Here is a 15,926-nt window from a genome sequence, read left to right as displayed (position 1 = left end):
TGAGCTGCATCATGGTCACTCCTGAATTTTTTGAAGCTTTAATGCATGGCCATAATTCTGCTTTGCATTTAGTTCATATTTGTGCTTCCCTTGGCACCCCAAGCATAGGTGAATTATAGAGAATCACTCACCCAAACAGCACCTTGAGAGCTGGACACCTCACTACCAAGATTTCTGCTATTGTTTTTTAAAATGGGAAAGTATTATGTGTTGTATTATTTACTTATAAAATTATCTTATTCTCCTTTTCCTGTAGTGACACAGCATTTAGCTTCGAGACTTTACAGGAGTGAATTCCACATGTCTTTTTTTTTTTTATAAGTAGTCTGTTGTAGCTTAGGGCAGTATAAAAAAGTAGTGGCTGTTCAGGTATTTTTTTAATCTATCTCTTCCATTTACCAAGTTAATGATACTACTTCTGCAAACTTCGTGTATACTATACGGCAGATCCATGTAACAGCAACCTCTGTTGGCTCAATTGCTGTAGTCTTCCTCCACCTATATTATCTTAAAACATATTTTAAATGTGCATGCATATCTTCAGTTAGGATTTTGCAGTGAAAGGTTATAATTTTAATAATACGTTTCAGTCTAATACAGCTTTGAGAAACTGCTATTCCAGATTAGATCCCTATTCAATGTTGTATTCATACTCATAAAGGCATCTAATTGGAGGAATGGAATAGAACCCCTTAAACTTTAGGAGCTTAAAAGTATGTTTATTTTAATGTGGTTTTTTTTGGTAGCTAAATGTCTTAAAGTTGGTTTCAAGCATCACAGCATTTCTATAGTAGCCAAAATGAAAGGTGATACTGCAATTTGGGTTGTGTATCATTGATCCACCAATGTTGTATTCTCTGTTAAATTGATTCCTTTTTATGGAGGCCCACACATTTCACATGTTTTACTCCTAAATGCACACTTGTTAAAACTAATTAAATAATTAAACATCCACTATAATATCTACATTCATAGCTTCAGATTCAAGAAGGCAACTTCTCTCCCATTCAGATGTTCTCTTACACTTTCATAAATAGTGCAAATTATCCAAAATTCATATTTAATGGTAGTTCTTCCCATGGAACCCCTAAAATATTGCATGTGGGGCCATACATAGCAGTGACCTATTCTCATCCAAAAATGGTGAATAAACAACAAAGAAAAAGGCAAATAGTTCCGTTCTACTGACCTCTGCAAAACAAACAAAACCCCCTGTGTGTGTATGAATAAATTTTATTAAATTAGAGTAGTCATTAGCTCATATTTCATATAGCTGAAATTCAGTTAATTGGCCTTTCTTGTGCATTTGTATAATTGTAGTTTGTTTTAGTTATCCAAAGATATCCATTCCCTGTGGATCTATCATAGTATGTTTAAGATGCAGATCACATGAGCTGTATGCAGTAAATATAATAAGCAGTGGAATGTAGTCATATTTCAGAAGATTTTAGTGTGTTCAGAGAAGCAGGGGAATTTTAGAAGTAATAGTTTTTATTTTAAGTGGAGAACTGAATATAGTGGCATAAGAAAAATAAATTATTACATTGTTGCAGTGGGTAGAAGCAGATCAGAAGAAATGTCTGGTTTCTACCAAGGAAAAACATCAAAGGAGAACAAAAGCAGTTCTCATGTATGAGGGGAAAAGACTGTGAAGCAAAAAAAAAAGATGAACTGGGTGGAAATAACAGCCAGGGAGAATCATGAAGTCTATGGAGGAAGTTTTCTGCTTAAGCACTGTAGCATTTTAATAATTTGCAATGTTATAATTATTTTAATGTATTTCTGAATATTGCCACAATTATTAATTGCCATAATAAGATAGTACAGTGATTAATGTCAGGGAAGAATTACATAAAATGACTTAGCTGCAAATGAAAAATAATAACAATAGTATCCCAAATACAGTGATTTCTTAGTACATGACTCTTTTTTTATTTCTAGAAATTTAATAATGACTGGTGGATAGGACGATTGGTAAAAGAAGGCTGTGAAATAGGATTCATACCAAGCCCAGTCAAACTAGAAAACATGAGGCTGCAGCATGAACAAAAGGCAAAACAAGGAAAATTCTACTCCAGGTAATAACAAGTCTTTAAAAATAGTAGCTATGAGCATGACACAACTTGGGAGTTTATGCTGTGCATGCTGTAGTTCTGTGTAATTGTCGTAATGGCAGCTGCAAATGTTTTGAGTCAATGAAGGACGTAATTTTTCTTTCTATAATTAATGTCATTGTCCTTTGAGAAAGAAAGTACATATTTAGACTGGTGGTCCGTGGTGGAGTACAGTGGCTATTACTCTATTTTACTTTCATAAAATGTTTGCAAATTTGCATTGCAGTTAGTACACGACTTAAAAATCAATTTCCCTAAATTCTTTAGCAACTGTTACATCTTCTCATGATCTTGCAATTTCTAAGCACTTTTAAAGCTGATTTTAGAAATTACAGAAAACATTAAGATTAATTGGTTTATAAGCTGAAGCCAGTGCCTGTTAGTTAAGTCTTAGGAAAAAAATGTTTTGGTCATGTCAAATTCCTTGCCCACAAATACAGCTTTTAAGAATACTGCATTTTATGATGGAAGCTTCATGTCATTTGTTGTCTCTGACTGCAGCCGTGGTTAGATACAGATGTTCAGTATCTAAATGTATTGAACAATACTGCAAGATGGTAATAATGTTATCTTTACTGTAAAATTCTTAATAAAGCAATTTTCTAGTAAACACATGCGGAAGCAAATGCCGCTTGATTCCCCTTGGGTTTATAGGAAACAAATCTTTTCAGTGTGCCTGAGTGGGATGCACATGAGATTGAGAAAACAGCTGGGAAACATCTGGGAAGCCAGGAAGATTTTCCTGCTTCCATGGGAAGGACAGCAGTATTTGAGGAGCATGTCTATGCTGGGAAGAGACCGGGATGCTGCAGCACAGGGCCGCATCCGCCAGCTGTGAAATGCCTTTCCCATGAGTGTGCTGTCCTCAGCAGGAGGATGTTGGGTTTCTCATTCTGCTCTTGACGCTTCTCATACAGCCAAGTCTGACCCTGTGATTCTGTCCCTTTCCAAGTTATAGAGGCTTCCATGCTCCAGAACTCCTTACGGCAGATAACACTGTCCTACAGCACAAATACATTTACATAGTGTATGTTAATATTTTAAGATGGAGAAAGTGGAAACTAATACTATCACTTGAATTATTTGAAGAGTGAAATAGCCTTTCTTACGTTCTTTTCAGTGTTTTTCTAGTTATGGTAACTGAAATAAAATCACTAAAAATATTCTTTTATTTTCACAACTTGGACAGGTTTTCACAAAGCAGAACTTGACAAAACCCTACACTGCTTTATCATTCTTTAAGAGACTTTTTTCCCTACCTTGTATTGAGTCAGCAAAAGAACTTGTACTTTAATTCAGTTGAAAACATGTTAGGCAGAACCACTAACTTTTTCATTAGGGAGCTATCAATAACTTTTCTGTTAAAGGAAACAGATAATGCTTGCTGGCTTAAGAATTAGTCATAGTAACGAGCAGTTATATTAGTAATTATATATCAGTAGCCATATTAACAACTGGATCACATTAAGATCATGAGGTAGTGAGAACATATGCAACAGAATGAAGTTGCACAGCAGAACGAGGAGCATGATTGATGTTTGCAGTTCCTCAGTCCCCAAAATTTACACACATTTTGTGTAAGATGTGTGTTTTATATCACTGACAGAAACACTGTTTGTCTTTTGGCTAGCAGCTCACTTAGAAGGCAAGTAATAAATAAACTAGAATAAATACTGAGAAAGCTATGAAACTTCAAAGTAATTTGTTGCTTTACTCCAGTAAATCAGGAGGAAACTCTTCATCCAGTTTGGGTGACATCGTTCCCAGTTCCAGAAAATCGACGCCTCCATCATCTGGTGAGTAGGTCATGAAGCTGTCGGTTTACAGACTCATGCATCTCATCTGTTAAAATGTATATACATTTGGATCTATACATCTTAATCTCTATACTTTGTAGATAGACGGCTGGGTGGTTGCGTTGCCCCATAAGGCTGGTTTGGGTTGGTTTGAAGTAATGGAGTCAATGCCAACAAGTTCAGGCAATGATAGGGCCCTTAACAATCCACAGAATTCCCTCTTTGCTTTTATCATGGTGTTTTATAGCAAAGATGTAATAAAATGATGAGGCTGTGTTGCAGTAGGATAGTTAGAGGCTTGGTCTGGTCTGAGCACTCCTGAACAAGAAATACCTTCTGGTACAGGAGAAAAAGCACCAATAAGAATAAAAAAATCCCAAGAAGTTTCTTCAGTAGCATCAGCAACAGCATTATTTTATAACAACAGGAACTTTTAGTTTCACAGTTGATAGTGAGGATGTGCTTCACGTAGTTCTAGCATGCTGGATATTTTTTGCCTTTTGTGAGAATTTTTTCACAAATACTGTTTTGTATTTAGAGCATCAGCAGACAGACTGAACTTTAGTTAGGTTGGATTCAAGAGATATGAAGCAAGTATATGGCAAGTTGGTGGAAGAAACTGGCGTTAGCTTCTTGAAAAAACGCATAGCAGAAAATTAACAAAAAATATATATACTGAATTAAACTGCTCTGTTACTGTGGATGTTTTACCTTGTCCTGAAATAGAAAATGTACATTTTGAATACCTGAAATCAGAAAATATTAATGAATGTTGCTAGTGCCTTGTCTACTGAAGCAAAGATGTGTGTTTTCCAATCATATTAGTTTATATGGAGTCTGGTCTTCAGAGCAGGCATCTTCAAATGATCCTGAAGATTTTAAAGTATTTACATGGACATTAAGAGAGAGACGGAGAAATTAAGTCACGTTATGGTAGTAGCTTCATTTGATTAAATTAATTGAAAAATATCTCTGTCTTTCTTGTGAAACTATGGATTTGTTTGTAACAACCAACTTTATGATGACTGGAGTTTGTGTGTCAAAATCCCACTTAAGTTCTACTTTTTTTTAAAAATATATATTTTTAGTATACTAATACGTGTCATCATGAGTCTATAGAACACACTTTAATCTTTTAGTTTATGATAGCTTTAAGCTGTCATATTTGCTGTTAAGGCCACTTTTTCAACAGCTGCGTTTTTGTCGTAAAAGTGTCCATGGACCTATGTTGCAATTTTCTAGTTAGAGCATCTGAAGTGCTATAATATTTTTGTTTCCTAAAAACACTTGCAAATCAGTACATACAAAATTTCCAGAATGTACAGGTACGAGAACAGATGAGATACTTAGATTACCAACTGACTGATTGTCATCTTGTGATTTTCATTGTACTGAATTGTTTCTTCAGGTGGTAGTTTTGGGGAACATGCTTTTCTGGAGAAAGAAGGAAAATCTGATAAAGTTTATTCATTTACACTGAAAATTTGGAGAATATTTATGAAAAGTGCACATTAACTTATTCTGTGATCTTAAGATTTTGGGTCTGCAGTGTTTGTTTGTTTGTTTCTTAAGACATCCCAAGAAGGGTGAAAGAGGCACAGTTTGTGACTGACACAAGAATTCGAATGACTTCGAAGTACAGTTTAATTATTATTCCCAGGCCTCCTCTTTTTGAAAGTTTAATAAATGACAAATACACAAATTATTCAATGAGTTGAAGAGGTTTTAACCGAATAAGTTAACTTCATTTTTTTGAGTCAGATTTTTTTCAATATAAACTAGTGCCACAAAACCAAAACAAAACATTGAAAAACAAACTAAAAGGAGGCTCATATCCATTTAAATAATATTATATTGATACAGTAATCATTCCATACAATCCTTATGGGTCACCAAATAGGATGAGGATATTGGTGAAAATAACTGTGAAAAAAACTCAGTGAACTACAGGTAATTAACAGTAAAACATCTATCATGAAAGATGTTACATAGTGTGAAGACTGAGAATGAGAAAAGGATAGATTGATATCTAGCTGATCAAATGCTGCATTTTTCTTTTTACAGAAAAATACACCCTGCTTTTTCTTTACTGACGATTTTAGTTGGACATAGAACCAAAGGAGTTTTAATGTACCTCATTATGACTGATTTATATCATCTGTGCTGGCCTGTATTCAAGAAAAGATAATGTGTTCTTTTTATACTTACGAAGAGGCTGAAGGAACAGTGTTGCTAGAAGAAAATGTTACATGATTTCTGTGGCTGTTTTTAGGAGCAGGAGAATAGAAACAGGGTGCGGATCTACTCACAGGCTTTCCTGCTCAGTGGCGCAGTTCTGTAACTCAAAGATTGTCAAGCATTGTGGCATTAGATCTGTGGATAATTCAAATGGGAAAATAGTACTTTACTCAACCAGAAGGGATCACTGCCCCAAGTGTCTCTTAAATCCCTAGCTGCACGTAGGCTTGACAGAAATATTTATTTGTTGCATAATTTAATAGCACAGGCCACTGTATTTGTTGGTGTCCCACTCATCAAGCAGCTGGAAGTAGGTCACTAAGGTGATATCATAATACTTTGCAGTGATTAATTAGGGGTTTGGATAAAGTCAATGCAAACGGTACTGCTTACAGATGTATTCAGAGTTAGGTTCAGTTCGATACAATGGCACAGCAAGATAAGCATGACTTGCCAGAGTGTGTCAGGAGGTGGGTATGATCTCTGCACACAAGAGTGATGTTGTACAGCATGTTTGTGGATCACTTTTGTGTACTTGCTGTCTGAAGACAAAATTAATACATTACAGAAGATCAGGATTGAGCATTGTAAACAAGAAAGTTTTTGTTTTGGTTTGGTTGTAGTTTGCAGGTATCAGTTGGAATCAGCATTCTGGATAACATGGCTTTGCATTTTGAAAATACATTTATTTCTGAGTCCATTATGATTTTTGCTTAAACTGTTGTTACTTACTTGCTAAAGAGGTTAAATATTTTATTTTATGGTATAAGCATTGTGTGTTGTATATTCTTTTGGGGTAGAGGTTGAACAGCAGTGGTTTATTGTATTCACTTCCATTTTGCCCTGCCTACATCCTCACCCTTTACAACAGGATCCATGTCTCTGAGACAAGCTGGGATCACTTTCCTCTCTTCTGCTACCCATTCTTTTTAATTTTCACTATTAGTCAGTCTGTTTCTATTTCTGGTAAATGTTTCTTATGTCTACTGTGCATTTTTAGTCAAAATGATTGAAAATGCCAATGGTATTTGACCCGGAGATTAGCGTAGAGGTTATTGTACCAGTATTAGGCCAATTTTGTCTTCAAAAGTGATTTTTCTTCTGTTTCTTAATTTCCTATAGACATCCTAGTGACATTTCAAATTTCATTATACTCATTTTGAATTAGTGTTTATTGCTAGAAAATAATTCAAATGTTGTTGGCCAAGTTCAGTTGTTTACATTGGTGAAGGTCTTATATATTCCAGTGAACTAGTTTGGATTTACACTAGTGTAACGAGAACAAACTTGACCGTTGCATTGTTTTGTAATAGTAATTCCATGTATGTCTGGTGTAGCTATGTGAAAGGGGTTCAGAGGAAAATATTATAGTAGCTGCTGCAGATTGCCTTCTGTCTTCTAATCCCAATGACAGCACCTTCACATTTTTCCCTTTGTTTTATTGTGTTTTGTACTCATGGTTGATTTTTTAAAATTTTTATTTATTTGTTACTCTGGACGGTTTTATTTTTCTTTACCTGTTACTTCCTTTTTAACCTATCTTTACTTTCCCTGTCATCTGATAATTCTGAATTGTTTGTCTGTATATAGCTATAGACATAGATGCCACTGGCTTAGATGCAGAAGAAAATGATATTCCAGCAAACCATCGCTCCCCCAAACCCAGTGCAAACAGTGTCACATCACCCCACTCCAAAGAGAAAAGAATGCCCTTCTTTAAGAAGGTAACACCGACTTCCAAGCTCCCATCTGTCCACCTGCTCACCTGCACTGCGTCACATTTCTAGTCCTGTTAACTGTCTGCGTCCTCTGACAAGCCAATAACATGCATGCTTTGTTGTTCTTTGTTTCTTTTCCATGCTGCTGTAGCTAAGCAGAAGCAGAAATCGGTAAGTTTATATCGACATTACCTGTGTTTATCCTGCCACTGGCATCATGAGCATTATTACCCCAGATTAGCAATGTAGCTGTTCTAGAATTAAGGAAGAAATGTGTTGAGCTGTTAGTGGATTCAGTACCAGAAAACAAACAGTCCCAAGTTCAGTGCATCTGTGAAACTCTGACGTAGTATTTATCCTTTTTGATGGAATAATGGGGCACACTGAGAAGGCCTTCTGAAATTTTGAGAAATGTATTTCTAACAAATCCATATAATGAACCTCTCAAGTGCATGCTTATTCTAACTTTCTTTTTTTTACCCTGTAACTCAGTTGATTGAAATAATTATTGGAATCTAATCACATACTCAGATTGTACCTGGAAAACAAACAGTACAAACTAGATTTTTTTTATTTTAATCAGTACTTAAACTTCTAATTCAGTAGGTGCAAAATCTGCAGGTGAAGAAGACCAGTGGAAAACCACAGGCTTGTTTTGATGGTTTACTTTGAGTTTTTCTTGTTGTCATGTATAAATTATCAACCAAATGTCCTCACCATCCATCAGTCAGAATTTTTCAGTATCTCAGCTAGTGGAAATGGTACTGGCAGCTCCCAGGAGAGCCAATGTCTCTCCACAGATAACCCAGATAACTACAGAATTATGCAATTGGCATCCTTTTACAGCAAACTGCAATACATTTCTAGGATCTTTGCTGGAATAAGTTACCAAGACATCAGGTAGCAGCCAAACTATTCAGTGAAATATCACATTTCTATTTTCTTATTTTAAATCCTGATTCTTCATAGCTCGTATTCATTTGTTTATAACCACTGACTTAAATCTGCATGTAACAACAGACTGTTACATTGCTTATCAACAGTGCCAAGTGACATTGTTGCCCATGCTGTGGATGCTCTCATGTTCAGTAAATGAAATTCATTTTTTCTCTCTCTTTTCTTCTTATATTCTTTTAAATAATTTTGAATCCTTCCTATTTCCAAAATCACTGGTATTTGCTTCAGTAGAGTCTGTTAAGTACCATGTCATTCACAGCCCGCTATGGAAATCAACAGCAGTTTCTTGCTTCTGAGCAATTTACTACTTAATAATATTTATAACCAGATATAAGTGTTAAGGAAGAATAATACATGTTGACATGTATTGGATGCTGTCTGCATAAGCATCATTGAAGATGCAGCTTCTAGATGAACCAACTTGGACCTGGATGGTGGCTATTGCCATCTCTCCATTCTTTTCTTCAGTATCAGAATAATTACTTGTTATAGTGGGTATGTAGTACTGACATTTAAAGTAAATACTGGATGACATTCAAGTTCATATTTGGACTTGAATCAGCAAGTGAAAGCTGTATAGCTCAGTGCCAGTCCCTGAGAATATATTCGATTTTCTAGTGCTAAATTAAACAACCTTAATGCTTCCATTGGATAACTTTTACTCAATTTCTGCTGACAGCTTCATTACTTGAAGCTGTAAAGATGAGAGAAAAAAATATGAAGGTGCATGTTTCAACAGAACAGATTTTAAAAATACCCCATATTCCATTAAATAGGGTAATTTCTGTGCTTTCCCTAATTTTGAAATAGCTGGTTAAGTTCTAGCATGAATATCTTCAGTTGAGTCAGTGACATTAAGACAAAGATCTCTTGCGTCAGGACACTCCTGCCATAAGCACTCACACATCTGTAATGAATTTTTCTTAGGGTCTGTCTCTAACACACTTATCAGATTATTAGTGATATTGGCAAGAACAGTGGAGGGCTGCATTTTGATACTGGCACAGTGTAATTGCAGGGGTTTGCTTTGAAATGGGTTGAGTCAGATTCTTCACTGTGTAAAATAAATCTGTTTCACATGCTTATGATGCCTGGGGCACTGGTATTCATTCTTATGTTACTAATTATCTGGTGAAGCTACAGGTAACAAAAAAAATAAATTATGTTGAAAAACATCCACAAAAGGGTTTTCCATGTTTTAGACTGCTTTAGACCACTGCTTGTGTAGCATTTTGTGCTGTCACTTTATTAATGTCTGTCCTTGTGTTTTTGTGTTTTGGAATGTATATACTTACTTTAATGTTATTGTGAAACACCTTGGGATACTTTGAATAGTGAAACAATGAAAAATGACCATATTCTGTGGTCTTGACTGATGTATTTGTACTATGTAGGCATTTGAAAAATCGATCTGGCGTACCTTTTTCAATATCACCCATGTATTCCTAGGTTGGGATTTCAATCATTTTTTCCCCAAGACAGAGATAAATTAAGCTCTCCTTTACAAACAAAACCCACTTTCTGATAAGACTCATTCTTAATGGTATATATTGAACAGCCACCTATCAAAGAAAAAAGTTTTATTTGTTTATATTTTATTTTTATAACAATATAAAAATTTATGCAATCTTTGGAACCAGGCAATCTTCTTATCTTTCATTTTAAAATACTTTTCCTAAATTATGCACAATACATCAGTTAGTAGTTTGGTGAATATCGTACTAACAGAATCCATTCTTGGGAGTAACAGGAACTTCTTCCCCAAGTGGAAGGATTGCTATCCCAAGCTCTGTTTATGAAAATTTTCTAGAAATACTAACTTGATCAGTCATTATTTTGATTTCATTTGCAAGTGGATTGCAGATGCAAACGTGGAAGTCATACAGACAATGCTCTCATGAGAATTTGCTGTGGTGTCACGATGTTTTGTCAAGCAGTGGGCAGATCTGAACATAAAAAGAGATGTTATGTTTTTCCCCTACCTTTTTGTTTTATTTTTCTCCTTCCTAGTTTGCCTACATAAATATTTGGTGGTGAACTGATGTCACAGCTCTAGAGTCAATCATTTCACATCATTAACTATTGGAAATAACCTTTTCAGTTTACCAGTTAGGAATTATGGAGTGGGATGTGAATGTCTCCAGAATAACAGTTTTGCAGCAATCCAGAGCAAATATGAAAACAATAAGAAAACCAAAACTCAAAGAAAAGCTTATTCAAAAGAAATCCCTGAACCTGTTATGTCGTTATCTTGTACTACCAGTTTTCAGGCAATGGTAATGAATCCATGATTTCTGTGTTAGTGACATCACCGGAAATTCAGAGTTCCTTATGTAGTAAGTAATAAGTAATGCTTTCTCTAGGTGCTGAGATGCTGAAAGCTTTTTCTGTTTTGCAGACAGAGCACATCCCTCCCTACGATGTAGTGCCTTCTATGCGACCAGTAGTTTTAGTGGGGCCTTCTCTGAAGGGATATGAGGTAAGTGATTGTTGTGAATGGTTTTGTTTTGCCAAAAATATCGTGTTTCATTTGTATTTGAATGTCCAAAGGTAGTTAAGCAGAATAACATAATTTATATCAGAGGCAAACATCTAGAAAATTTTTGTTTCTACTAGATAGCTGCTTATATGTATTTTATTTCATATCAGAAATTAGATTAAGAATAAATTACATTCCAATCCTTTTATTCAGATATGCAATTTACTGTCAACTTTATTACATATTACTATTAGCATCAAGTATTACGAGTTTCTTATGTGATTATTAATTTGTTGTTTGTTTGCTTCTAGGTAACAGATATGATGCAAAAAGCGTTATTTGATTTTTTAAAACATAGATTTGAAGGACGGTAAGTACTTTGCAATGCAGAACTAAAGGCTTAAGGTCCTATTTAGGAACCACCAGGTTTTCAAGATATAATGACATTCTTGGAAAAATATTGTAGAAAAGTAGAAATGGCAACTAATTCCTTGATCAGTGAACTATAGTGTGGATTGGAAGTTTCCTTAGAGCATGCTGAGGTTGTGTTGCAGTGGGCAGTGTTCATGGGCGTGCGTTTGTTAAGGGTGGAAAAAAGGATGTCCTCTTCTTGATGACTCTGGCATTCACTCTTTAAGTTGCTAGATATTTATCTACAAATTTAATAAATGTGTATTATTAAAAAGGGTTTTTTCAAGTTTTTTGGAGTGATATCTCATCAATGCTCCCTGGGTGCTGCACAAGCTGAGGAGAGCCACCCTTCCTGCTCAGCTCTAGTTCCTTACAGTGGCATCTCACTTGGAAAGAGTGATACTAGTTTAAGACTATCTAGTGTATATGATCGTCAAACTCTTGATCCCTCCAGCTGGGAGCAAGGTTTGACAGTAGTGATGGACTCTATAATGGGAAGTCTCTAAAGGACTGCTGGGGAGGACTGACCCCACCTTGTCGAAAGATGGTCACCCTTGGTAGCCGGCAGGCTGCATCTCACTGGGTTTCAATCTGAACACTGTCACAGCCTGTCCCCCACAGCAGGCTCAACAAGGCCCAATCTGATTTCTGTTTGAGCCTCCAGGCATAGCTATAGTACAAATGTTAAATAATAAGTCCACCTCTAAAAGCAGTGGCATGTTCTGTAATTCAAACATCACAGGCCCATGGACAAGAGACATCAGGTGGATTCTCCACATGGATTAGGCCCTAGAGTAATATGTGCTAGTGGGTTGACATCTGGGGGGAAAAGGTCCTGTTATAATGTCTTTAACTTCAGTGAATGTTCTGTTTAGTTTGGAAATGGGCAGAGCAGTAACACCATTCTGTGTGTCCTGGTGCTGTCACACTTTCAAGGAGCTTGAGGTTTTCTATCAATAGCTTCAGCTCTTTATAATACTGGACTTTGTGGCTTAAGCTGTTGGATTTTCTGTCAGAATTATGATGTTGAGACCTAAACGCTTAGTAGTCCCTCTTTATATTAGTCATGATTATTCAAATCTTAGATCTGTTGCATGGAGGAAGGAAGACTGACAAGAAAGAAAATAAAACAAAATAAAACAAAAAAGTTGTAGAAGTTTGTCGTGTTCATCAATTAGCCAATAAAGATAAGTAATGAGTACCTCAAATTACATGTTGGATTTCATTTTAAGACTAACAGCATTATCTGTGAGAAGCTGTGCCAGAAATCACAATCTTTAGTTGTATTTTTAGCTTAAGTTAAATAATGCCTAAATTTCCAGAAAGTTTTTTTGTGTTAACTTCTGGCTTTGTTACATTATGTGGGCTTTAGGATAAATATATACATATGCTGAGCTCATTGGAAATTACCTATTTGGTTACATTTCAGATGAACAGCATCTGACTCTGCTTGCTAGAGAGGCGCCCTCCCTGTTCTTAGCAAATCCATTTCCTCCTTTTCAAATTGCAAATAAAACCACACAAGGAAGAACAAGGGAATAACATCAGTCTGATTTAACTCTCAGCACTGGAAAAATGTGATCCCTAAACCTCATTAGACCAGAAAGTTTGAAAGTGAATTTATCCAAAGGGTGCATTTTGACCCTGTAAAGCAAAACAAACCAAGTTAACTGTTTTCCTAGGAAGAAGAATATGCAGAAAGCTTTTAGCAGGTCAGTGCAACCAGCTGGAAGTAACCACTTCTTTCTTGGCTCATCTTTTCTCGTAAACACAAAACTGAGCCTGCCAAATACTCAGCCCAGAGTTTTCATTTGGTTCCTTCTCTATGTTACAGTCCACATTTTTGGGTGGCCAGCATATTGCTGGGTTTTTATGGAAAATTAGAGGTAACACTTGCACTCTGTTAAAAAATGTATGCTAGCAAACTGAACAATAAAAAGAATAGTTATATGACTTTAATAGTTTCCCTGCTAAGACTTACCTTTACCTGTTAACTCTGCATACCCCTCTATATCTTACACATATGGTTAAAGTAAGCCAGGTTGCCATTCAGTACCTGTCAAGAAATTAATCAAATTAGGGAAAGGAGAAACCAGCCTACTCATACTGGGCATTCTGGTGCAAAGTCTAACCATATCAGGCCTGGAGCCTCCAGGGAAGTCCCATCTTCTGCAGCATGTCCCTGACCTCCTCCTGCCTCCCCTCTCCCCAGACACATGTAGCGTTGCAGTCAGTAGTCACACTGCATTTCAGTACTGTGCAGAAAGTGGGATGTCTTAGCAATAGTTCGTCTAACAGTATTAGTTAAAGCTTCTTCTCTGTTCACATTGTGCAAAGCATTCTGTGCTATTGAGGAGAACTTGTTTTCCTGTAGTCTTATCCTTTTTCTAGTGTCAAATAAGTCTCTTTTTCTCCTCACATCCCTCCAAGATAAATAACATTCTGTTTTACTGTATTTTATTTATGCAGTATATCAATTACACGAGTCACAGCAGACATCTCGCTTGCCAAACGCTCAGTATTAAACAACCCCAGTAAGCATGCGATAATAGAGCGATCTAACACAAGATCAAGCTTAGGTAAGTACCTATAATGATTCTATATACAAACTGGCTGTAAAGTATACTACTCTCAATTCATATGTGTAAGCTAAAAATAGCCTTCTCTCTGCTGTGAAAAAAATCACAATTCCCATAATTCAGAAATCCTGGCACTAGAAATAATTTTAAAATCACTACAAGATAAACTTCATCTAGTGCTGATTTTGTTTTATCCTGCGTATGTTCAGTTTTCATGTTTTGCTGTTTGCCTCAGTGGGGACAAGTAACCATCCATAAGGTAACTAAAATCTGAAGGGATGTTCTTCTGGTTAAATAGAAGTAATGGTTTCAGAATAGCTGCAATTATATGGATATTATTGGTATTATGCATTATCTTTTATAAGGTTACTAGTAGTGATAGATACTGATGTTAGACCTCAAAAAAATTACAGAAGTACACACTTTCTGAATGCAATATCAGTTTAAACTAGTGCTGAGCTTGGTACAAAAAATGAAGCATGGAAAACTATGATATAGTTAAATATATAAAAACTAATATATGTAGCTAAGTTTATAACATACATATCTGTCATCTTGCATGAGTCTTTTTATACTGAAGCTTGTCCAGTTGTACAAGTATTTAAACATTTGTTAGGCAGAAAGAAAAACAAGCTTAGCTGGGAAGATATAACTAAATGTCGCTGTCTACAATACAGCTGGCTACACTGGAGCTTGTAATTCTAAGGTGTCCTTAAGAGTAAACAGGGAAAGGTGGCCACTTCGGAGTCTCAGCTCATGGAGACTGGCCTCAGCCTTTCGCTTGCATGAGGTGAATTATATCTGAGTCTCTGCTACTGCAGCTGGCTCATTCCCTGTGAAGGGACACCTGGAGGTAACTGAGATGGATCCTGCCAGGAGTCTACATACTCCTGTTACAGCACCCAGCCGAGATACAGGACACCCAGGTTCAAGTCCCTGCCCAAATACAAAAACGGAAAAACTCAAACATCCTGGATCGCAGGTGCATGCCCCAGACAGGTCTGTCTTTACAAGGCTGCAGATTCCTCTTAGTAGCCTTTGAGAGAGCTTGGTTTCCCCTGAGCACAGCATTGTATCTTGAAATTTTGTAGAATTTGTGGAAGAGGAAGAGTCTCATCTGTCCTATTAAATGGGTTCTTTATCAGTTTTATAACAAAATTTCTGAGTACACTTGTGCTTTGACTGAGTATTTAACATTTGCCTAATATAGCTGTCCTCCTTAGAATGAGCTGCTCTGCCTTAAAACGTCTAAGTTCCCTTTCTTGAAAATTTGCTTCTGAAAACCCTTACTTTCAGCTGTGTGGAGGCTGTGAATCTTTATTTGCAAGTAATCTGATAGCTTGCAAGTATGTTTTATTTTAAGTGTTTTGAAATACTAAAATGCAATGTACTGTAACAACACAATGGATTTCTTTACACACAAGAATATTCTTCAATGTGAGTTTCAGTCTTGTTGCAAACATCTGTTTAATAATCTAATGAAAAGATAAAGCGTCACTTGTTTTGAATAGAACTGAAAATTGGTAATAAAGATGGAGGTCACCCAGTCATGGAACATAAAAAGAATCATGGTGATTAATTCCCCAAACTGAACATCAAACCATGTGCAATTTTATGCAATACTGCACAAATAT

The 15,926-nt window shown here is 36.1% G+C and overlaps 1 protein-coding gene across 16 annotated transcripts in view; it reads left to right on the top strand.

Moving 5' to 3' along the window:
• Positions 1-15,926, top strand: part of CACNB2 (calcium voltage-gated channel auxiliary subunit beta 2) — a 246,123-nt gene that overhangs the window by 211,364 nt on the left and 18,833 nt on the right. For 13 of the 16 annotated variants that reach the window (XM_065050839.1, XM_065050840.1, XM_021299951.2 and 10 more), the window contains 6 exons: positions 1,942-2,078; positions 3,834-3,910; positions 7,739-7,872; positions 11,222-11,302; positions 11,614-11,672; positions 14,183-14,292. In XM_065050839.1, the coding sequence (XP_064906911.1) occupies positions 1,942-2,078; positions 3,834-3,910; positions 7,739-7,872; positions 11,222-11,302; positions 11,614-11,672; positions 14,183-14,292 (598 nt within the window). Of the gene's footprint in view, positions 1-1,941; positions 2,079-3,833; positions 3,911-7,738; positions 7,873-8,017; positions 8,038-11,221; positions 11,303-11,613; positions 11,673-14,182; positions 14,293-15,926 lie in introns of all 16 variants that reach the window. The other 3 variants (XM_065050843.1, XM_065050844.1, XM_021299954.2) reach the window with 1 other exon arrangement.

The sequence above is a fragment of the Columba livia genome, chromosome 2, assembly GCF_036013475.1.
Source record: "Columba livia isolate bColLiv1 breed racing homer chromosome 2, bColLiv1.pat.W.v2, whole genome shotgun sequence".
NCBI classification, from domain to species: Eukaryota; Metazoa; Chordata; class Aves; order Columbiformes; family Columbidae; genus Columba; species Columba livia.
Note: the sequence above shows the minus strand (reverse complement) of the source record. Positions and strands in the feature narration are given on the sequence as shown.